General features: G+C 40.3%; 1 protein-coding gene across 2 annotated transcripts in view; it reads left to right on the top strand.

Moving 5' to 3' along the window:
* The first annotated feature begins 3,605 nt into the window (after positions 1 to 3,605).
* The window catches only part of DTWD2 (DTW domain containing 2), a 158,050-nt gene continuing 136,251 nt past the window's right edge, over positions 3,606 to 25,404 (top strand). The window contains exon 1 of one of the 2 annotated variants that reach the window (XM_028849122.2): positions 3,606 to 3,866. In XM_028849122.2, coding sequence (XP_028704955.2) covers positions 3,649 to 3,866 — 218 coding nt within the window. In that variant the 5' untranslated portion in view covers positions 3,606 to 3,648. 2 annotated transcript variants of the gene reach the window in all.

The raw sequence follows: 25,404 nt of genomic DNA, 5'->3' as shown, positions 1-25,404 counted from the left end.
GATCCTAGTAGTTAGGCAGGAATATCATCACCCCTATTCAGCCTGAAGAAGCTACAGATGGATCTTTGTCCCTCTACAATGCTTAGCATTAAGGGTTCTCTTATAAAAGGGAGGTGGGAAATATATCAGAGGCGTTTGAACCAGAGCAATTCCATCTTGAATAGGGGCTAGGTAAAATAAGGCTGAGACTTCCTGAGCTGCATTCCTAGGAGGTTAGGCATTCTAAGCCACAGGATGAGACAGGAGGTCAGCACAAGGTACAGATCATAAAGATGTGATAAACAAGCTGGTCAAATTGCATCAAAACCAATGTGGCCAAGAAAGTGACCTCTGGTCGTCCTCAGCACTCATTATATGCTAATTATAATGCATTAGTATGCTAAAAGACACTCCCATCAGCACCATGACAGTTTGCAAATGCGAAGGCAATGTCAGGAGGTAATCCTATATGGTCTGGAAAGGGGAGGAGCCCTCAGTCCTGGAAATTGCCCACCCCTTTCCCAGAAAACTCATAAATAATCCACCCCTTGTTTAATATATAATCAAGAAATAACTATCCTTGGTGGAGCAGCCTAAGCTGCTGCTCTGCCTAAGGAGTAGCCATTCTTTATTCCTTTACTTTCCTAATAAACTTGGTTTTCACTTAAAAGAAAAATAAGTGGCCGGGTGCAGTGGCTCACTCCTGTAATCCCAGCACTTTGGGAGGCCGATGTTGGGAGTTCACCTCGGCCTCCCAAAGTGGCCTCCCTCAGTGGATCACCTGAGGTTGGGAGTTCAAGACTAGCCTGATCAACACAGTAAAACCCCGTCTCTACTAACAATACAAAATTATCTGGGTGTGGCAGTGTGCAGCCTGTAGTCCCAGCTACTTGGGAGGCTGAGGCAGGAGAATTGCTTGAACTCGGGAGGCAGAGGTTGCAGTGAGCCCAGATCGCGCCACTGCACTCCAGCCTGGGCAGCAGAGCAAGCCTCCATCTCAAAAAAAAAAAAAGGAGAAAACCACTAAATTTGTGGTTATTAGTTTCACAGTGATAGAAAATGAATACAGCAAGAAATACCATGTTTTTATTTCATTTAAATCAAATCTTATACAATGCCGAATCCTCATACTGCAGGCCTGGCACGATATTCAATCCCTTACACTACTGAGGCCCTTTCCTCTTCCAGTAACAGGATCTCCTTTTCCCAGGATGGTCCTTTTCCCAGGCATGGTCCTAAGATTGTCCTCAGTCTTTACTACCCAAACTCCCCTGAGGCAAAGGAGCATAAAAGTCTGGTTTTCTACCTGAAGTTGGGAGACAACCAAAACATACATTAACATCTCAGTACATTATCTTGACACTAGTAAGTTGGCTGTATCCCATAAAGGGTATCTTACTTCCCTTTCTGGTGTCTTGGCACTTCCCAGAAGCTGAGTCACTGATGGTCTGATACCTGGGTCTGCCCCAAGGTGGTAACCTCACCTGCAAGTTTCCTCAGGCTTCTGAAGGTCATTGTTCACAAACCTGGATATTGGGTGAATTTCTTGCTTCCCATAGAGAAAAATGACCCTCCTTTCTCAATTCTGTGTCCTGCCTGGATGGAAGCTTTCTTTGATTCTACCATGGACTTGCAGGGGATTTTCTTCATAAGGAGCAGAGATGGAGCAGGAGACCATTTAGGTCTTTGGCAATATTCTATGTAAGAGATGATGGGGGCTTGAACTAGGGCAGAAGTAGTAGGCAAGATAAATGTTTGGATTTTGAATACTTTGAAGGGTAAAGCCAATAATCTGATATGGGGTGTTAAAAAGGAAGCCCAAAATAATTAGGCTCACATCAACCTAAAAGGAAGGAGCAGAGGCAAAATTAATATGGAGAGTTTATTTGGGCCAAGGTTGAGGACTGCAGCCTAGGACATATTTCCAGGTTGCCGTGGAGAGTGCTATGGAGAAACAAATGGGCTGGAGTTTTTAAAGAAAAGAGAATGAATCAGCAGAGGGGGGCATTACAAAAGTTATTTCTCAGGAAATGTCATTTATTTGCAAAAATAACATTGGTTAGTGATTGGCTATACATGTGGTTGAACTATAGGGTATATGGCATTTTATGGCTACTTGGTGTCAGTCTAGGGCTTGCATAGCAAGTGGCTTCAAGAGCTAATTATTTAGCTCAAGGGAGAGTGAGACATGACTGCTTGCATTCCTTAGATAAAAAGTTTTTTTTTCCTTATCATCTGTCATCTCACACCACACAACTGGGAGTCGAGGGACCTTACATGACTTGAGCACATTTCGCCTCTTGAAATTAAAGATGAGCAGCTTCCTTTCGTTTAAAGATAAGTCACATGAGAATTTAATTTTGGCAGTTAAAGAATTGGTTCCCCAACCTAAATCTGCAGCCAAGATGAATTTTCTGATTCACCTCCTTCCCTACAGTTTCTGGGTTTTGTTTATCCTCCAATTCCAAATGGCATAATTGCTTTCTTTCTCCCACTCTACACCCATCACCAGCCGGGTGTTTCAGCTTTTTCTCTCTCTCAAATAGGATGCTCCAAAGGAAAAGAGAGGTGCTATTTCTGAGGGAAAAGAATGTAGGATAGTTGAAAACAACAGCACGGTATTTTCTTCACAAACTTGATTTTAAGATGACTGAAAAATCTAAAAGTGAAATAAACATTTTAAGAAATACAGTATTTGCTCTATTACTCTGTGTTGTCTACTTTGCTTCACATTTAAGCTATTACAACTATAGAGTTAAGACAATTGTGATTCCTAAACTTAATTCACATGATTGATGACAACCAAGCTTAATTCTCTGTTTAAATGTTGTGTACTGCTGGAAGTAACACAAAGCATTAATAAATAAAAGGAATTCGACACCCATCTTGGGTAAAAAGCATTTCTGCCTTCATTCTAACATATATTTCATTTTGGCTTTTAAAAAACAGCTACTGTGCTATACTGCCGTATCCGGTAGTTGTAAATACTGGGCAATGTTACCTTTCTAGGGCTTGTTTCCTCATACATAAAACCTATTGGTACCCCAGGCCAGCTCTCCTATTGCTTCCTGATCCGGGACAATCTAAAAACCTAATTTAAGAAATATTTGGTGTCCAGTGTAAAATAGTGTGCTTGATGTCTTATTAGCACAAGCCATAGGAGAGCAGGAAATTCATATAATGAAACGGACCAGCTGTGAGTAGTTTCCAGTGGATATAACCTCTCCTTTGTTGGCCTTTAAATAATAAGTACATCAGCTGCTGCAACTGCGATGCATGCACTGTGGAAATCCTGCATATTCTTAAACTGCCATCCCAAGGCAGAAAATGCATAATTCCTTTTTATTTTGACTTTTAAAGGGGTTAAATTCGGGCGTGGTACTGGGGTGCTCTCGGGGAGGTTTCCCTTACCTCTCCCGGTGAGGCTACTTAACCTCACCAGCACTCCAACGCTGCCCACACTTTCCTACCCGGTCCCAATGGGCACGGGCCAATCGGCTCGTTCCTTCCCAGCGGCAGGGTGGAACCTCGAGCCTGGACTTCGGAGACCCGCCCCCTGTACGTGGCGTGCGTGCATGGCGATACGCAACGCGGGCCGGTTTCTCCAGCGTGTGGCGCCCCCTGGTGGTAGCCGGGCTTCGATGCCACGGCCTGACCGGAGTGTCCGCCATGGAGTCGCAGAAAGAGGCGCGAATACTCCAAGAGCCCGTGGCGCGGCCTCCTGGGGCCTCAAGGTCTCAGACGCCGAACGCCAAAGAGCGGCAGGAGGGCGGCCCAGTGCCGGCGGCGGCTGCCCTGGGTGCAGAGGCGGACGACGACAGTGCGGAACGGCTGTGGGAGCTGCCGGTGGAGCCAGCCAAACGGAGGCCCGAATGCAGCCGCTGCAGGTGACCGCGGGGCCGGGGGCGGGGACTGCAGCTGGCAGCGGCCTTTGGAGGAGGCTGCGGCGCCCCCTGCCGGGGTATCGGCGGCTCGGGCAGCTCTGCGCTTAGGTTGGCGGAGTTGGCGGGTGCACGTTGGAAATCTCGGAAATGCCGGGCACAGCTACCTAGTAAGAAGCCCTTTTTCCAGGTTCATGATTATTTAACCTTACTTCCTGCAATATATTGAGCGTGTCATGGAATGAGCAGACATCATTTCTGTTTCCAAGAAACTTAAGCGTCCTATAGGGAAATAAGGGGTGATGACAATAATACTTGTAGTATAGTTACACAGTCATACTTAAGTGGCATAGTCGTATCACAGTTAAAACACATAAAGTGGATTGAAGGAGAGAGACAGTCTCCTTTGCCTATCCTACCAGAACTCTAAATATAGGGCCTTTTCAGGTCTTCATTCTAGGCTCTCTTCTAACCCTACAGACGTCCCACTGGTAATTTTTAAAATCAGTTTTCATGGTAATTTATCATCTATATCCCAATGTGTCTCAGACCTTTATTCTGAGCACCAGATCTGTGCATTAATTTATCAGGTGTTTATTGAGTGCTTTGATAATCACTGACAATGCAATGGAGTCCGTGTCTTTATGTATTATTCTCTTACTGAATACGGATAATAAACCAGCAAACAAGCTATCCAATATGTAATTACAAACTGGGAAAAAAACAATGAAGGAAAGGAATGGGATGCTCTTATAAAAAATAGCTAGATCGTGTCGTGAACTATCTCTGAGATTTGAAAGATGAGAAGATTCCAGCCTGGGGAAAAGCATTCCAAGAAGGGGAACAGAAGGACTGAATATGGTTGAAGGTCTTTACTGCTTGAGTACTTGGAGTTTGTTACTTTGGACATTTTGACCTTTTCCTAGGGCTCTATTGTAAGACTTAAGAGGAAAGGATCTTAAATATAGAATGTTTTTATATTTTCTAAGTATACTATGTATAGTTGACCTCTGAGGAGGATGGAAAATTTGTGATTAGAAGGCACTGTGAATTTGAACATAGGGGTTTGTGAATGTAATTAATTTAAACAAGTTGTCTCAGGGGGTTATGGGAAACATTTAAAAGTGTTTGGAGGAGTCTCAATAGGATACTGAAAGAAAAGTGTTTCAAATATAAATCAAAGGCTAAATTACTGTGCTAGTTTTATTATGTAGTTTTTAGTCTGTTCAGAATTGTTAATTATAAATATATAGTTAAAAATCTGTTTAGCAGAGATTTATTTTATGATGCTTTCTAAAAAATAAAAATGACTTGCTGAATTTTGTCTTTTTTTCAGTTACATTTAGTTAATACCTTAGGATTACAATTTTTCCCAACATTTCTGCACTTCGCTTATTTCTGGTGAAATTTGCTACCTGTGAAAAGCTCTCCTCCCTCTTGGCATGCTATGCATTTTATTTGCTTTAATTAGGTAGAATATAATTCTAGAATTATGGAGAATATTTAGGTGTTGTCAATAAGACAGAAATGAATTGATGGCTTTTTATATTTTATTTCATTAGGTTATTAGAGTTCTACTAGTACCCTGCGTGAACTTCTTTACATTTATGCTTAAAATAGTTTTAAAAATGCATTCTTAGATTTGATTGATCATTGAGTCACAGTTATTTGACTATTTACTTAAACTATATTCATTTCTCTGAACACATTACTACAAATGTCATAGCCTAAGGGAGTTCCAGAAATTAGGTTTGTTCAGGAAGTGCAAACTCAGCAGAATCTTGCTTGTTAGAAATATAACATATCTTCAATATGAATGGAATATTCTTTAAAAGATCCCAAACTTGTAGTTTATTATTGCAGGATATAGGTTCTATAAATGTATTCTGTCCTCTATGTATATCTTGTTTACAAAACCTGCCTGTATTCCATTTACCTCTTAGAATACCTTTCCTATCCCCCATTCCTGAACATATAACATTATTTTTTTTTTCAGATAAAGACAAAGCCTTGGTTGATCTCCCCAGAGTATGTATCATTAGCGTTATTTGAGATAAAATAAGAAGGATGAGGGTCATGGGACATAGTAGGTGCACAAAAGATTTGTTGAACTACTTGGTAAAATTCAGTTGTTCAACAAATATTTTTGGAGACCCTACTTCCATACAGTGTGATAGACTATGAAATACAAAGATGAAAAAGAGATGACTTCAGTTCTCCTGTAGATCAGGACCTAGTGGAAAGTGGCATATCTATTTAAATGGGGAGCCCTCAGATTAAAAATCCGATGATGTAGGGCAGCTTTTTCAAATTATAGGTAATGAACCACAGTGAAACTTTTGTTATATGCATCCTTGTACGTAGTAGAGAATGTATTCAAAAAGAGTTTGACAAACATCAAATTTTTGAGGCGCTGAAGAAAACAGCAAAAAGTGTTTTCTGAATTTTTCAAAGTAAAAGCATTTGTAAAATAACTTTGTTCAGGTTAAAATCATTTTGCTAATTTAAACATCTTATTTAAATTATATGACCTCAGATTGGAAAGATTTAAACACTTTTTATATGTGTTTGATATCCTTCGGCAGTCTTCGAAATTAGGCTGTCATGGAGTAAGAGTCAAAAGACGAAAGGGTGCATGTTCACCAAGTAGTGCTTCTGAGATTTTACTAGAGTCTTTAATTTTGTTAGGAAATAAAATGTAATGTTCGTGTGTATATGTATGTATATATGTGTATATATGTAAAATGCACGTAAGCGTGTGGTCTTTTTCTTGTTGAATTCTACACTATCAGCTTCTTTCTTAGATGTGTATATGTGAGGTGTTATAGGAACATATAAAAAGGTGCTACTAACCCTAAGTTTGTGTGGTGGAGATGAGGAAAAGATCTGGGAAATCTTAGAAGTGACATGTAAGCTGAGACTGAAGGACATAACAAAATATTTAACCTGGATTCTAATATTTAGGATTAATTAGGGAAGAGACTGGCTGGGGGAGGGCTTGAGGGAGGAAAAAGTGAGCTCTGGTTGAGGGAACAGTATGTATGAGAGTTTAGGGCATAGAATGTATAGTGTATTTGGAGAGTTTGGGAGAAGGGATGGAGTGGTGAAAGACAAGGCTGCAGAGATTAGTAGTGGTTGCCTCAGAAAGGGCAAAATAAACTATGTCAGGGAGTTTGGGCCTAATACTCTATAACCCAACAAGCCAGCCACAGTAATATTTTTATATTTGAAAGGTGGTGACAAGTTTGACTTTTGTAGGTGACTTTTGCTGTATAATTTATACTTTTTCATTTTATAAAAAAAGCAACTGGATGGTGATAAAAGGATACAAGCTTGACTGGGAAGAATTAGGGCCTCATTCCAGAAATATTTTAGGCATCTTAATTGTACTTTTGTATCTTCTGCAGATACTGCTATGCATTTGAGGATGAGTCATAAACGACTTGCAAATCATTGGTCATAGGAATAATAGAATAATGTCTAAAAACAGTGTGTTTTAAATCCCGTTTAAGGGAAGAAACAGCAGGGAGAGCATGCACACAAACTGAATCAGATAGACCCTGAGATGGAAGTTTTTGTGTCTCGAGTGTTTTCTTTTCAAAAGTAACAAGCTGTAAGAATTATAATAAACCATTTCTACATATTTAACACCCTTTTACTAAACACCAGCCATCTACCAGGCACATACTAGGCCTAGGTATTTTATATATGATAATATTTTATTTAGTTCTTGTTTAGATTGCTGCTGCTTTTTTTTTTTTTTTTTTTTTTGAAACAGAGTCTTGCTCTGTCACCCAGGGTGGATTGCAGTGGTGCAATCTCGGCTCACTGTAACCTCCACCTCCCAGGTTCAAGCCATTCTCCTGCCTCAGCCTCTGGAGTAGCTGGGACTACAGGTGCCCGCCACCATGCCTGGCTAAGTTTTTTTTTTTAAGACAGAGTTTTGCTCTTGTTTCCCAGACTGCACTGCAATGGCGTGATCTCAGCTCACTGTAACCCCTGTCTCCCAGGTTCAAGCGATTCTCCTGCCTCAGCCTCCTGAGTAGCTGGGATTGCAGGCATGCACCACCATGCCTGACTAATTTTGTATTTTTAGTAGAGATGGGGTTTTTCCATGTTGGTCAGGCTGGTCTCGAACTTCTGACCTCAGGTGACCCGCCTGCCTTGGCCTCTCAAAGTGCTGGTATTACAGGCGTAAGCCACCGCGCCCAGCCTAGGTTTTGTATTTTTAGTAGAAGCAGGGTTTCCGCCCTGTTGGTCAGGCTGGTATCAAACTCCTGACCTCAGGTCATCAGCCTGCCTTAGCTTCCCAAAGTACTGGGATTATAGGTGAGAGCCACTGTGCCTGGCTACTATTTGCTTTTAAATGATGAGGAAATAGAGGTAACAGGCAAGTAGCAGAATTGGGTCTCTAGCTCCAGTCCACTTGGCTCCCTAGCTCATACAAGTACTTGATCTCACTCCAGGCTCCTTGCTGAAGAAGCATTAAGATTTTGTTTGTACAGTAGGTATTGTCACCAGTTGAAATGGCATCACTAACACTGCAAGATTTTCAGGCTTTTTAAGTTAGTAACAGGATGCTGAGTTTTAGTTTTTTCTCTGGCTTTTTAATTCCACATGTCATAACCTTTTCCTTATTCTTTAGGCTTGGATATTCTGGAGGAAAAAGTGATGGGGGGAACATCATAAGAGAGAAAGATAAAGTCAGGGAAGGAGAGAGAGAAGGGAAGACTGCAGGTGTTTAAGAAGAATGCACGAGCCACAAACTGGCAGTCTACAGATGTTTTGCTTTGAACTGTGTTTTATCAGCTTTTAAATTAGTTGCTAATAGTTCAAAATCAAGATGTTTTATATAAAAATTCAGATTTCTGGCTTTTGTTGACAGTGGAAAGATCTGACAGCTTCAGAGACCACCTTCCTGAACAGTATTTGGTTAAGCTCAGTATTATTGGCTGTGCCCTTATATTGGGCATGATCTCTCCAGGTCACCATAGCTCGTAGTCATTCCTGCTGAACTCATTAGTGGTTAACTGCTGGCCCCTCATAGGCATTTATGTTTTGATTCTGGGTCTCCTGTACATCATTGTGGTTGTCTGACTGAGCAACTGGTAAATCGGTCTTCAAATTTGGTGGGAAAAGTGAAAAGCGGTAATTCCCAGGGTAGTTAATGTAGAATAACTGAAACTGTTGAATCAGTATCATCACTTAGAAAACAAACTATTTTGGGCTGGGCGCAGTGGCTCATGCTTGTAATCCCAGCACTTTGGGTGGTTGAGGTGGGTGGATCACGAGGTCAGGAGATCGAGACCAGCCTGACCAACATGGTGAAACCCCGTCTCTACTTAAAATACAAACAAATTAGCTAGGTTTGGTGGTGAGCACCTATAATCCCAGCTACTCAGGAGGCTGAGGCAGAAGAATCTCTTGAACCTGGGAGGCGGAGGTTGCAGTGAGCCGAGATTGCACCACTGCACTCCACCCTAGGTGACAGAGTGAGACTGCGTCTCAAGGAAAAAAAAAAAGAAAAAAGAAAACTGTTTTGGTAAATTTAAAATAGGCTAGATTATTGATGATTTTTAGGGTAAAAATTTGGATATTCTGAAGCTTAATTTTTGTACATATTAAAGATATATTCTCAAGAGAAAATTATTACATTAATTTGTTCTTTCCTGTTGGTATAGAAAATATGTTCTTTGAAATAGTTCATTCGTAATATATGTGGAAAGCTAACTGATTTACAAATCACTGTGCAGGCTAATTGTATGTCCAAAGTTGAGCAAAGGTGTTATATGTCAAGAGGGAATTTTTTCATAACCTTAATTAAGTCTTCAAAGAGGAATGGCCAGTTTTAAAAACCACATTAGAGCTTTCTAAGTGTCTGATTTATTTTCCCTAGGAAAAATAGGAATTATATTTTTACCCTCTGATAGGTAGAAGGTTTCTTCAAAGACCGTAAAAGCACATTAATTCCTTGAGTTCATTTGCCCAAAATTAATAATTCATAGTTTCTATTAGTGCTTATGTAGTTAGAGAATATATTCAGAAATAGTCTTGCCTAAAATTTGGTATCACTTGAAAAGAGTTCACAGTACTTTTACATTTCTATTTAATACATGAGACAACCTTATGATTTAAATAGTGTTATTCCGTTTTATAGACTCTTACAGTCAGATGGCTAATAAGAGGCAGAGCTGCTTTAGCGTTCATCTTTTTATTGCTATACCACGTAATAATGAATTATACTTAAATGAGCAGTATGACTGCATTTGTTTTCTTGCATATAATAAGTATTTACATGAGGGGTTTCTTTGCCTTCTTCTAATCTAAAGATTCTTTTCCTTTACCTTTGGTCATAGGTATTTTTAATTATTTTGAGATGAGCAATTTTTAAATTATTGTAGTTTTTAAAGTCAAGCCTGTATCTCCTGAATTCTTTATCTGTCTGTGATGAAATTCTCATTTCTATTGCTGGCTTTTCACTTTTATGTTAGAAAGGCAGATTTGGGAAGGCTGAGGTGGGAGGATCATTTGCGCCCAGGAGTTCGAGGCTGCAGTAAGGTAAGAAGGTGCCACTGCACTCTTGCCTGGGTGACGGAGTAAGACCCCATCTCTTAAAGAGAGAGAGAGAAGTTGGATTTTTTTTTTTCTGCTGAGTTTATTGTTTGTTTGCTTGTTTTTCTTTTTTTCTTTTTTTCTTTTTTTCTTTTTTTTTTTTTTGAGACGGAGTCTTGCTCTGTGCCCCAGGCTGGAGTGCAGTGGCGCGATCTCGGCTCACTGCAAGCTCCGCCCCCCCGGGTTCACGCCATTCTCCTGCCTCAGCCTCCCGAGTAGCTGGGACTACAGGCGCCTGCCACCTCGCCCGGCTAATTTTTTTGTATTTTTAGTAGAGACGGGGTTTCACCGTGTTAGCCAGGATGGTCTCGATCTCCTGACCTCGTGATCCGCCTGTCTCGGCCTCCCAAAGTGCTGGGATTACAGGCTTGAGCCACCGCGCCCGGCCTGTTTTTCATTTTTCACTATTGGAAACCTAGTTGAAAAGTTATGTATTGAGCCTGTTGACCTTGCAAAGAGTAGAGAAATTGACCTGATACAAATGTCTCTGATCTGTTTGTTTATGTAGACAAGTTATTTGACAGTCTAATTCTTTTTTTAAAAATTGTGGTAACATTTACACAACATAATATTTATCATTGTAACCATTTAAGTGTACAGTTTAGTTACATTAATATATAATGTTGTATAGCTATCACCACGATTTATACTCCAACCTTTTTCATCATCCCAACATAAACTCTGTCCGTTAAACTATAATTTCCTATTCTTCCCTCCCGTCAGTCCCTGGTAACCTCTATTCTGCTTTTTGTTTCTATGAATTTAACTGGAATCATATATTTGTCTATCTGTGTCTGGCTAATTTCATCTAGCATAATGTTTTCAAGGTCCATCCATGTTGTAGCAATGAATGAAAATTTCACTTAATTCTGTGGGTGAATTGTATGTATTAAACCACATTTTGTTGATCTATTATCCATTCCTCTGTTGATGAATACTTGGGTTGCTTTTACCTTTTGGCTATTGTCAATAATGATGCAATGAACGTTGGTATACAAATAATCTGCTCTAGTTCCTGCTCTCAGGTTTTTTAAAATATATATTTTAGGTTGGTGCAAAAGCAATTGTGGTTTTTGCCATTACTATCTAGGAGTGGAATTGCTGGGTCATATGGTTTTACGTTTAATTTTTTGAGGAATTGTAAGCTATTTTCCACAGTAGCTGCACCATCTACATTCCCACCAGCAATGTATGCACCTTCTGTTTTTTCCACATTCCTGCCAACACTTACTATTATCCATTTTATTATGCCCATCTTAGGAGGCATGAAGTGATATTTCATTGTGGTTTTGATTTATATTTTGCTGACTAATAATGTTGAACATCTCATGCTTTCGGCCATTTGCATATCTTCTTTGGAAAAATGTCTGTTAAGTTCTTTTGGCAGGCGAATTGTAATGAGTGGGCTCTAAAGTTAGGCTGCCTGGGTTTAAATCCTGGCTCTGTGACATTGAACAACAAGTTACTGAACATCTTTGTATTTCACCTTTGCCAAATGTAAAAGTGAGACAATAATAGTTATCTCTACCTCACAGTGTTCTTAAGAGGATCAAATCATTTAATATAATAGAGCGCTTAGAACAGTGCCTTTTGTATAGTAAATGCTCAATAAATGTTAGTTACATTTAATTTTAGGAATCTGAGAATGCTTTGCCTTGACTTATGAAAGAAAAGTGAATTCTGGTTAACATGTAAAATATGTTTTCTAAAGCTTCAGAACTTTTTTGTGGTAAAATACATAAAACATCCAATTTACCATTTTAACCATTAGAAAATATATTAATTTTGAAATGAAGTATGAGATGATTAAAGAAGAAAGAAAATATAAGATATTGTTCAGTAGTGATAAGAACACAACTGAATTGGTTTTGTTTTACCAACTTTGCACTAATCAACTGTGCAACTTTGGGTGAAGTACTTGAATTCTTGGTGCTTTTGTTTATCTGTAACAAATAGCCTACTTTATAGGATCAGATTAATGTACATGAAAGCAATTAATACAGGAAGTATGCATAACTTTTACGAGGTAATGTAACGGTTAATACCTATCTTTGGAAGATGATGTTTTTTTAAGTTTTTTTATTTTTATTTTATTTTTTGTTTGGTTTTATAAGTAAACTTATCTCATTATAATTGCTCTTGTGGCAAAAGTCATGACACTGTCCTGAAAGCAAGTTGCCTTGTAATGAGATCTTTGTGGTATTTAAGTACAGTCTTCCCTTGCCATAGGAGAGTAATTTGTTCCTGAGTCACTCCACATTCACCCCTAGTAGAGTGAATTCTGGAAAGCACAATTGTCTTTGAAATTGATGATACACAGTTACCTAAGTAGTTAACAAAGCATATATATGATACTTAATGTGCTTGAAATTGAATCTTTTAATGCAAACCCCCAGAATAACTCACTGAAAAAAATGCAATAATTACCATTGCTATAGCAAACCATGAATTCTTTGAGAGAACCTGATGTAATATATATCAATTATATAGTGGCAATGATGACACCATTACTATTATATTAGTCTGTTTTCATGCTGCTGATAAAGGCATACCGGAGACTGGGCAATTTACAAAGAAAGAGGTTTAATGGACTTACAGTTCCACGTGGCTAGGGAAGCCTCACAATCATGGCAGAAGGCAAGGGGGAGCAAGTCCCGTCTTACATGGATGGCAACAGGCAAAGAGAGAATAAGGAAGAAGCAAAAGCAGAAACCCCTGACAAAACCATCAGATCTCATGAGACTTACTACCATGAGAACAATATGAGGGAAACTGCCCCGATGATTCACTTATCTCCCACGGGCACTCCCACAACATGTGGGAATTATGGGAGTACAATTGAAGATGACATTTGGGTGGGACACAGAGCCAAACCATATCAACTATTATATCATTATTATTATTTTTGACATGGAGAGTTAGTATTTGGCTACTGATTGATTTTATTCTTAACTTTTAGTTTTGAAGTAGTTTTAGACTTACTGAAAATTGTAAAAATTGTACTGAGAGTTCCTGTATATCTTTTACCCAATAACTCAATATGGTTATTATACATAAACATAGTACTGTATAGAACTATAAGGGCCTGAGAATTTATCTTATTTGCAAGTGGACAAGTTAGCCTGTCACAGTTTCATGGACGCTGGCAAAAGACATGAAATTCCTGGGCCAAAGACAAAGGACTTTATTACTCAAGGCACAATAGGGAATATGACCTTCGTGTTTGTGTTGTTTGCCTTGTTCTCCCCTCCTACTCCAACCCCTACAGGGATTTCATAGATAATTAGGTAGATGCTGTGCACATAGTGGGTTTGCATCCTGGCTGAAGGACCTTGAACTTAGTGTGTTCCTGAATTTTTTAATAATGAGTTGCAAGTAAACCTGCTCTTTTTCCAGAGGGAGAAAGGCTATTCACCATGTAGATACCTTTGAAAAGATAGTCTAGAACAAAAGGTTTTTGTCTCACTCACAAAACATACAGAAATGTAAGAGACCCATGGAGAATTACCTCCAAAGTTCAGTTACCAAAATGAAGAAATGAACATTGGTACAGTACTATTTTTCTTTTCAACTTTTAAGTTCCAAGGTACATGTGCAGGATGTGCAGGTTTGTTACATAGGTAACATGTGCCATGGTGCTGCACACATCAACCCATCCCCTAGGTATTAAGCCCAGCATCCATTAGCTATTCTTCCTGATGCTCTCCTGCCCCCTGCTCTCCTGACAGGCCCCAATATGTGTTATTCCCCATGATGTGTCTGTATGTTCTCATAAGGGAGAACATGCGGTATTTTGTTTTCTGTTCCTGCATTAGTTTGCTGAGGATAAAGCATCTAGCTTCATCCATGTCCCAGTAAAGGACATAATCTCATTCCTTTTTATGGCTGCATAGTATTCCATGGTGTATATGTGCCACATTTTCTTTATCCAGTCTATTATTGATGGGCATGTGGGTTGATTCCATGTCTTTGCTATTGTGAACTGTGCTGCAGTGAACATACACGTGCATATATCTTTATAACAGAATGATTTATATTCCTTTGGAAATATACCCAGTAATGGGACTGTTAGGTCACATGATATTTCTGCTTCTGGATCTTTGAGGAATTGCCCCATTGTCTTCCACAATGGTTGAACTAATTTATACTCCCACCAACAGTATAGAAGTGTTCTTTTTTCTCCACAACCTCACCAGCATCTGTTGTTTCTTGACCTTTTATTTATTGTTATTTATTTATTTACTTATTTATTTATTTGGGGGGATGGAGTCTTGCTCTGTTGCCCAGGCTGGAGTGCAGTGCACGATCTTGGCTCACTGCCAGCTCTGCCTCCCAGGTTCACGCTATTCTCCTGCCTCAGCCTCCTGAGTAGCTGGGACTACAGGCGCCCACCACCACGCCTGGGTTTCACTGTGTTAGCCAGGATGGTCTCGATATCCTGACCTTGTGATCCACCCTCCTCGGCCTCCCAAAGTGCTGGGATTACAGGCATGAGCCACCATTCTCAGCCTCTGTTTTTTATTTTTTGAGATGGAGTCTCACCCTGTCACCCAGGCTGGAGTGCAGTGATGTGATCTTGGCTCACTGCAACCTCTGTCTTCCTAGCCTAAGCTATCCTTCTGCTTCAGCCTCCCAAGTAGCTGGGACTACAGGTGTGCAGCACCACACCTGGCTAATTTTTTATATTTTTGTTGGAGATGGGGTTTCACCATATTGCCCAGGCTGATCTCTAACTCCTGACCTCAAGTGATCCACCCTCCTTGGCCTCCCAAAATGCTGGGATTACAGGTGTGAGCCACTGTCCCTGGCCATTTCTTGACATTTTAATAGTCACCATTCTTACTGGCATGAGATGGTATCTCACTGTGGTTTTTATTTGAATTTCCATAATCAGTGATGTTGAGCTTTGTTTTGTATGTGTGTTGGCCACATGAATGTCTTCTTTTGAGAAGAGTCTGTTCATGTCCTTTGCCCACTTCTTAATGGGGTTGTTAGTTTTTTTCTTATATATTCGTTTAAAATTCCTTCTGGACTCTGGATATTAAACCTTTGTCAGATGGATAGATTGCCCAGCTTTTCTCCCATTCTGTAGGTTGTCTGTTCACTCTGATGATAGTTTCTTTTGCTGTGCAGAGGTCTTTAGTTTAATTAGATCCCATTTATCAATTTTTGCTTTTGTTGCAAAATTGCTTTTGATGTTTTTGTCATGAAATCTTTGCCCATGCAAATGTCCTGAATGGTATTGCCTAGATTTTCTTCTAGGGTTTTTGGGTTTTACATTTACTTCTTTAATCCACCTTGAGTTAGTTTTTGTATAAGGTGTAAGGAAGAGGTCCAGTTTCAACTTTCTGCTGCATATGGCTAGTCAGTTCTCCCACCACCACTTAAAAAAAAGTTTTTTTTAAAAAAAAAAAAAAAAAAGGTAAGAAATCGTTTCCCCATTGCTTGTTTTTGTCAGGCTTGTAGAAGATCAGATGGTTGTAGTTGTGTAGTCTTATTTCTGAGTTCTTTATTCTGTTCCATTAGTCTATGTGTCTGGTTTTGTACCAGTACCATGCTGTTTTAATTACTGTAGTATTGTAGTATAGTTTGAAATCAGGTAGTATAATGCCTCTCCAGTTTTGTTCTTTTCCTTAGGATTGTCTTGGCTATTTGGGTTCTTTTTTGGTTCCATATGAATTTTAAAATAGTTTTTCCTAATTTTATGAAGAATGTCAATGGTAGTTTAATTGGAATAGCATTGAATCTATAAATTGGGCAGTATGGCCATTTTCACAATATTGATTCTTCCTATCCATGAGCATGGAATGTTTTCCCATTTGTTTGTGTCCTCTCTGATTTCCTTGATTTGTAGTTCTTCTTAAAGAGGTCCTTCACTTCTTTGTTAGCTGTATTTCTAGGCATTTTATTCTGTTTGTAGCAATTGCGAATGGGAGTTCATTCATGATTTAGCTCTCTGCTGGCCTGTTGTTGGTACGTAGGAATGCTTGTGATTTTTGCACATTGATTTTATATCCTGAGACTTTGCTGAAGTTGCTGACCAGCTTAAGAAGCTTTTGGGTTGCGAGGATGGTGTTTTCTAAATACGGGTTTATGTATTCTGCAAACAAAGATAATTTGATTTCCTTTCTTCCTATGTGAGTATACTTTATTTCTTTCTCCTGCCTGATTGCCCTTGCCAGAACTTCCAATACTATGTTGAATAGAGTGGTGAGAAAGGGCATCCTTGCCTTGTGCCCGTTTTCAAAGGGAATGCTTCCAGCTTTTATGGAGTCTCTCTGTTGACCAGGCTGGAGTGCAGTGGCGCGGTCTTGGCTCACTGCAAGCTCCGCCTCCTGCGTTCATGCCATTCTCCTGCCTCAGCCTTCCAAGTAGCTGGGACTACAGGCGCCTGCCACCAGGCCTGTTCAGTATGGTATTGGCTGTGGGTTTGTCATATGTGGCTGTTATTATTCAGAGGTATGTTCCTTCAGTATCTAGTTTATTGAGAGTTTTTAACGTAAAGGGATGTTGCCTGTGATTCCAGCACTTTGTGAGGCTGACGTGGGCAGATCGCCTGAGGTCAGGAGTTCGAGACCAGCCTGGACCACATGATGAAATCTGTCTCTACTAAAAATACAAAAATTACCTGGGTGTGGTGGTGCACGCCTGTAGTCCCAGCTATGCGGGAGCCTGAGGCAGGAGGATCGCTTGAACCTGGGAAGTGGAGGTCGCAGTGAGCTGAGATTGCACCAATGCACTCCAGCCTCGGAGTCAGAGCAAAACTCCCTCTCAAAAAAAAAAACAAAACAAAACAAAATATATATATATGTGTGTGTGTGTGTATATATGTTGAGTTTTATTGAAGGCCTTTTCTGCATCTGTTGAGATAATCATGTGGGGTTTTTTTTTTTTTAAGTATACTTTAAGTTCTGGGATACATGTGCAGAACGTGCAGGTTTGTTACATAAGTATACATGTGCCATGTTGGTTTGCTGCACCCGCCAACCTGTCATCTACATTAGGTATTTCTCCTAATGCTATCCCTCCCCTGGCCCTCTACCCCATGACAGGCCCCCGTGTGTGATGTTCCTCTCACTGTGTTCATGTGTTCTCATTGTTCCACTCCCACTTATGAGTGAGAATATGCGGTGTTTGGTTTTCTGTTCCTGTGTTAGTTTGCTGAGTATGATGGTTTCCAGCTTCATCCATGTCCCTGCAAAGGACATTAACTCATCCTTTTTTATGGCTGCATAGTTTTCCATGGTGTATATGTGCCCCATTTTCTTTATGCAGTGTATCATTGATGGGCATTTGGATCGGTCCCACGTCTTTGCTGTTGTGAAAAGTGCCGCAATAAACATACGTGTACATGTGTCTTTATAGTAGAATGATTTATAATCCTTTGGGTTTATACCCAGTAATGGAATTGCTAGATCAAATGATATTTCTAGTTGTGGATCCTTGAGGAATTACCACACTGTCTTCGACAATAGTTGAACTAATTTACACTCTCACCAACAGTGTAAAAGCGTTCCTGTTTCTCCACATCCTCTCCAGCATCTGTTGTTTCTGACTTTTTAATGATCACCATTCTAACTAGTGTGAGATGGTATCTCATTGTGGTTTTGATTTGCATTTCTCTAATGACCAGTCATAATGAGCTTTTTTTCATGTTTGTTGGCTGCATAAATGTCTTCTTTTGAGAAGTGTCTGTTCATATCCTTTGCCCAGTTTTGATAGGGTTGTTTGTTTTTTTTCTTGTAAATTTGTTTAAGTTCCTTGTAGATTCTGGATATTAGCCCTTGTCAGATGGATAGATTGCAAAAATTTTCTCCCATTCTGTAGGTTTCCTGTTTACTCTGATGATAGTTTCTTTTGCTGTGCAGAAGCTTGAAGGGGGCCAGCCGCTCCACACCTGTGGGTATTTCTCATCAGGTGGGACGAGAGACTGAGAAAAGAAATAAGACACAGAGACAAAAGTATAGAGAAAGAACAGTGGGCCCAGGAGACGAGCGCTCAGCATATGGAGGTCCCGCACTGGTTCCAGCCTCTGAGATCCCTCAGTATGTATTGATCATTATTTTTACTCTCTTAGTGAGGGGAGTGTAGCAGGGCAACAGGTGGAGAGAAGGTCAGCGGGAAACATGTGAGCAAAGGAATCTGTATCATGAGTAAGTTCAAGGAAAGGTACTGTGCCCCGATATACGTGTAGGCTAGATTTATGTTTCTTTTTACCCAAACATCTCAGTGTAGCAAAGAGCAACAGAGCAGTATTGCTGCCAGCATATCTCGCCTCCAGCCCCAGGGCGGTTTTCTCCTATCTCAGAATAGAATGAATGGGAATGGTCAGCTTTACCCGGAGACATTCCATTCCATCAGTGTGTTGTATTCAGGAGGCCCATCTCACATGCAAAGACACACATAGGCTCAAAATAAGGGATGGAGGAAGATTTACGAAGCAAATGGAAAGGAAAAAAAAAAAAAAGCAGGGGTTGCAATCCTAGTTTCTGATAAAACAGACTGTAAGTTTCTGATAAAACAGACTGTAAACCAACAAACATAAAAAAAAAAAAGACAAACAACGATGTTATATAATGGCAAAGGGATCAAAGCAACAAGAAGAGTTAACTATCCTAAACATGTATGCACACAATACAGGAGCACCCAAGATTCATAAAGCAAGGCCTTAGAATCATGTGGTTTTTGTCTTTGGTTTTGTTTATGTGGTGAATTACATTGATGGATTTGTGTATGTTGAACCAACCTTGGATCCCAGGGATGAAGCCCACTTGATCATGACAGATAAGCTTTTTGATGTGCTGCTGGAATCGGTTTGCCAGTATTTTATTGAGGATTTTTGCATTGATGTTCATCAGGGACATTGGAGGGCAGTTTTTTTTGTATCTCTGCCAGGTTTTGGTATCAGGATGATGTTGGCTTCATGAAATGACTTAGGGAGGAGTTCCTTCTTTTCAATTGTTTGGAATAGTTTCTGTAGAAATGGTACCAGCTCGTCTTTGTACTCTGGTAGAATTTAGCTGTAAATTTGTCCTGTCCTGGGCTTTTTTTGGGGGCTGATAGGTTATTTAATTACTGCCTTGGTTTCAGAACTCATTATTGGTCTATTCAAGTATTCAGTTTCTTCCTGGTTCAGTCTTGGCAGGGCGTATATGTGTCCAGGAATTTATCCATTTCTCCTAGATTTTCTAGTTTATGTGCATAGAGGTGTTTATAGTATTCTTTGTTGATTGTATTTCTGTGTGGTCAGTGGTGATATCCCCCTTATCATTTCTGATTGTGTCCATGTGATTCTTCCGCCTTTTCTTCTTTATTAGTCTACCTAGCAGCTATTTATTATTATTTTTTTTCCAAAAAGACCCAGCTTCTGGATTTGTTGATTTTTTGAAGGGGTTGTCATGTCTCTATCTCCTTTAGTTCTCCTCTGATCTTGGTTATTTCTTGAATTCTGCTAACTTTGGAGTTTGTTTGCTCTTGTTTCTCTAGTTCTTTTAGTTGAGATGTTAGGTTGTTGATTTGAGATCTTACTAGCTTTTTGATGTGTGTTACAGAGATTCTGGTGCATTGCCTCTTTGTTCTCATTAGTTTTAAAGAACTTCTTGATTTCTGCCTTAATTTCATAATTTACCCGGGAGTCATTCAGGAACAGGTTGTTCAATTTCCATGTAGTTGTGTAGTTTTGAGTAAGCTTCTTAATCTTGAGTTCTAATTTGATTGCACTGTGGTCTGAGAGACCATTTGTTATCATTTCAGTTCTTTTGCATTTGCTGAGGAGTGATTTACTTCTAATTATGTTATGAATTTTTGAGTAAGTGCCATGTAGCAAGGAGAAAAATGTATATTTTGTTATTTTTGGATGGAGAGTTCTGTAGATGTCTATCAGGTCTGCTTGATCCAGAGCTGAGTTCAGGTCCTGAATATCTTTGTTAATTTTCTGTCTTGATGATCTGTCTAATATTGTCAGTGGGATGTTAAAGTCTCTCACTATTATTGTGTGGGAGTCTGAGTCTCTTTGTAGATCTCTAAGAACTTGCTTTATGAATCTAGGTGCTACTCTATTGGGTGCATATATATTTAGGATAGTTAGCGCTCCTTGTTGAATTAAACCCTTTACCATATATAATGCCCTTCTTTGTCTTTTTTGATCTTTGTTGGTTTAAAGTCTGTTTTGTCAGAAACTAGAATTGTGACCCCTGCTTTTTTCTGTTTTCCATTTGCTTGGTAAATTTTCCTTCATCCCTTTGTTTTGGGCCTATATGTGTCTTTGCATGTGAGATGAGTCTCTTGAAGATAGCATCCAGATGGATCTTGACTATCCAGCTTGCCATTCTGTGTCTTTTAGTTAGGGCATTTAGGCCATTTACACTTAAGGTTAATATTGTTATGTGTGAATTTGATCCTGTCATCATGAAGCTAGCTGGTTTTTTTGCAGACTTGTTTATGTGGTTGCTTCGTTGTATCACTGATTTGTGTACTTCAGTGGATTTCTGTAGTGGTTGGTAATGATTTTTCCTTTCCATATTTAGTGTTTCCTTCAGGAGCTCTTGAAAGGCAGGCCTAGTGGTGATGAAGTCCCTCAGCATTTGCTTGTCTGAAAAAGATCTTATTTCTCCTTTGCTTATTAAGCTTAGTTTGGCCAGATATGAAATTCTGGGTTGGAAGTTCTTTTAAGAATGTTGAATATTGGCCCCTAATCTCTTCTGGCTTGTAGGGTTTCCACTGCGGGTTCTGCTTTTGGTCTGATGGACTTCTTTTTGTAGGTGACCTGGCCTTTCTCTCTGGCTGCCCTTAACATTTTTTCTTTCATTTTGACCTTGGAGAATCTGATGATTACATGTCTTGGGGTTGATCTTCTCGTAGAGTATCTTACTGGGGTTCCCTGAATTTCCTGAATTTGAAGGTTGGCTTGTCTTGCTAGGTTGAGGAAGTTCTCCTGGATGAGATCCTGAAGTACGTTTTCCAGCTTGTTTCCAATTTCCCTGTCTCTTTCAGGTACTCCAGTCAGTTGTAGGTTCGGTCCTTTTCCACAATCCCGTATTTCTCAGAGGTTTTGTTTATCGTCTTTATTTTTTCCTTTTTTCTTTTTCTGAGACAGTCTCGCTCTGTCGCCCAGGCTAGAGTGCCATGGTGCAATCTTGGTTCACCGCAATCTCTGCCTCCCGGGTTCAAGTGACTCTTGTGCCTCACCCTCCTGAGTAGCTGGAATTATAGGTGCATGCCACCATGCTTGGCTACTTTTTGTATTTTTAGTAGAGACAGGGTTTTGCCATGTTGGCCAGGCCGGTCTTGAACTCCTGACCTCAGGTGATCTGCCTGCCTTGGCCTCCCAAAGTGCTGGGATTGCAGGCGTGAGCCACTGTACTCAGTCTCATTCTTTTTTCTCTATTCTTGTCTTCCTGTACTATTTTGGAAAGATGGTCTTCCAGCTCTGAGATTCTTTCCTCTGCTTGGTCTACTTTGCTATTGATACTTGTGATTGCATTGTGAATTTCTTATATTGTGTTTTTCAGCTCCATCAGGTCATTTATGTTCCTCTCTAAACTGGCTATTCTCATTATCACCTCCTGTGTTGTTTTATCATGATTCTAAGCTTCTTTGCATTGGGTCAGAACGTGCTCCTTTAGCTCAGCGAAGATTTTTATTACCCATTTTCTGAAACCTACTTCTGTCAATTCATTCATCTCAGCCTCAGCCCAGTTCTGTACCCATGCTGGAGAGTCATCTGGAGGAGAAGAGGCACTCTGGATTTTTGAGTTTTCAGCATTTTTGCATTCTTTCTCATCTTTGTGGGCTTATCTACCTTCTATCTTTGAGGTTGTTGACCTTTGAATGGTGTTTTTGTGGGGTCTTTGTTGTTGTTGTAGTTATTGCTTTCTGTTTGTTTGTTTTTATTTTAACAGGCCACTCTTCCATAGGGCTGCCGTGGTTTGCTGGGGTTCCATTCCAGACCCTAGTCTCCTTGGTCCTCCCACACCTGGAGATATTACCAGTGAAGGCTGCGAAACAGCAAAGATGCCTGCTCTTTCTTCTTGGAGCTTTGTCCCGGAGCGCACTGACTGGATGTTGGCCTGAATGCTCCTGTAGAAGGTGTCTGGAGCCCCCTACTGGGAGTTCTCACCCAGTCAGGAGGAACAGGATCAGGGACCCACTTAAAGAAGCAGTCTAGCTGCCCTTTGGCTGAGTGGGTGTGCTGTTCTGAGGGGAATCCTCCTTGTGCACACTGCCTGGACTCTCCAGAGCCAGCAGGCTGGAAAGACTAAGTTGGCTGAACTGCAAATACAGTCACCGTTTCTCCCCCTGCCCTGCCCTCCACCCCCTTTTGGTGGCTCAGTCCCAGGGAGTGATCAGAGATCTGTTCATATAACTCTGGCTAGTGTAGCTGAAATTCCTGCAGGGAGGCCCCACCTAGTGAGGAGGGATGAAGCAGGGTCCCACTTAGAGAAACAGTCTGACCACAGTCTGCTGTGTTATGGAAAACTCCTCCCATTCCAGACCTCCTGGACTCCCCAGAGGAGCTGGCAGGCTAGAACCACAGAGATGGCAGCTGCCTCTGCCCTCAAGCCCCCCAGGAACTTGGTTCATTTCAGACAGTCTCCAGCCTCCTGCCACTGGCCAGCTGGAATTCCAAGCCAGTGGTTGTTAACATGTGAGGTGCCATGGGAATGGGGCCTGCAGAACGATGCTGCTTGGCCCCCTGGATTCAGCCCCTTTCCTAGGGGAAGGCATGGATGGATTTCTCGCCTTGCTGGAATTCCCAGGGCCAGAGTATGCAAAATTCCTGGGTCTCTCTGCATGCCTGAGCCACTCTGCTGAGACTTCGCACAGCGTTATGCTGTGGACCCAAGGTCCTGGTGGTGTGGGCTCACGAGGGGATCTCCTGATCTGCAGGTTGCAAAGATCCATGGGAAAAACATGGTTTCCTGGGTGGGGTCACACACTCACTGCCTCCCTTGGCTGGGGGTAGGGCCTCCCCTGGCTTCAGGAGGGGCCATCTCCCCACCCTGCTTTTCCTCACTCTCTGTGGGTTGAGCCATCCACCTAGTGAGTCCCAGTGTGAGAACCTGGATACCTCAGTTGAAGTTTCAGAATTTCATTTGCTGTTTTCATTCTTCTCTGTGATAGCCACTGACTGTAGCTGCTTCTGGTACAGTATTGTTAACTATGTTCAGAATTCACCAGTTTTTCCACTCAAGTTCATTTTTTCTGGTCCAGGATCCAACTCAGCATCCCACATTGCAATAATTGTCATGTCTTGTTAGTTCTCTTTAGTTTGTGATGATTCCTTAGGTTTTTCTTTTTTTTTTCACGGTCTTGGTACTTTTGGAGAATACTGGTCAGTTATTTTGTAGAATCTCTCTCAAGTTGGGTTTGACTTATGATTTCTCATGATTAGAGCAAGGTTATACATTTTTGGTAAGACTAGCTACGTGTTCCCTTTTTAGCAAATATCATATCAGAGGTACGTGATATCAATATGCATTATTCTTGGTGAAATTAACATAGATCATTTGGTTAATGTGGTCTCTGCTGTGTTTTTCTACTATGTAATTACTCCTCTTCCCTTTGTAGTTAATAAATATCTTGGGGAGGAATTTACTTTGAGACTTCGCAAATATACTGTTTCTGCTCAAATTTTTGCCCACTGATTTTAGTATCCATCTTGTCTGCAACAATTATGGCTGTGGTGCTCTGATAATGATTTTCTGTTTTCCCCATTCTTTCTACATTTATTGATTGGAATGTTTCTTATGGAAGAGCTATGTCTTTTTCTCCTCTTTTATTTAATTACTTGCTTATATCTGTACGGAGTTATGGATATTTATTTTATTACTGGATTATAATCCAATACTAGTTTTATTTATTTGACTGCTCAAATTGTTCCCTCCTGGGTCATTGAGAACTCTTTCAGGTTAGTTCTTGGAACCTTTTGACATGCTTATCCTTTTTTGAGAACTTTCTTACTTTCTGACACTGTAAGAGGGTCCAGGCTTATCTTATATTTTCCCTGCCCCAGCCCTAGAATGAACCACTTTTTCAGGAAGCCCTGGTTTATTGCAAAATGATGTTCAAAACCAAGATCCAGGTGTTCAGTGTGCTCATTGCTACTGAGATGTTTATCTTATTAGTGGATAGATCTAGGATTTCTGTGTATATACTAACCCATGCATATACCTATATCTATTTCTAAATCTCTATGTACACATACACATGTATAAAGAAACCATGAGTTTCATCCAATACCACAGGGTTCATTCTAGCCTTCTTCTTTACTCTAATTGTAGTTTATTTCGTTGACAATAAGAAATCTGACTCTCTTTATCTACAACATGTTTGCTTATTTGTTCAACCGTAATCTACACATATAGTTGTTTTGGAATTGCTAACCCATACTTCTGTTACTATTTGACTTTTTATTGTTTTTTTTTTTTTTTTGAAATGGAGGTACTGATTGACTTTTTTTTTTTTTTTTGAGATGGAGTCCTCCTCTGTTGCCCAGCTGGAGTGCAGTGGCACAATCTTGGCTCACTGCAGCCTCCACCTCTCAGGTTCAAGAGATTCTTCTGCCTTAGCCTCCCGAGTAACTGAGACTTACAGGCACCTGCCACCATGCCCGGCTAATTTTTGTATTTTTGGTAGAGACAGGGTTTCACCACAGTGGCCAAGGTGGTCTTGAGCTCCTGACCTCAAGTGATCCTCCTACTTTAACCTCCTAAAGTGCTGGGATTACAGGTGTGAGCCACTGTGCCTGGCCTCTGATTGACTTTTAATTTGTAATTCTGGAGAACTGTTAGGAAAAGCAACATACCAGGAGATGGATTTTGATAGTGATAACTTTTATCAGTTTAATTAACTTAGGTATCATTCCTATCAACTTTTCCTTGTATAATTACTATTTTATTACTTTGCCTCATGTAAAGTACTAAAGATATTT

The sequence above is a fragment of the Macaca mulatta genome, chromosome 6 (assembly GCF_049350105.2).
Source record: "Macaca mulatta isolate MMU2019108-1 chromosome 6, T2T-MMU8v2.0, whole genome shotgun sequence".
NCBI lineage: Eukaryota > Metazoa > Chordata > Mammalia > Primates > Cercopithecidae > Macaca > Macaca mulatta.
Note: the sequence above shows the minus strand (reverse complement) of the source record. Positions and strands in the feature narration are given on the sequence as shown.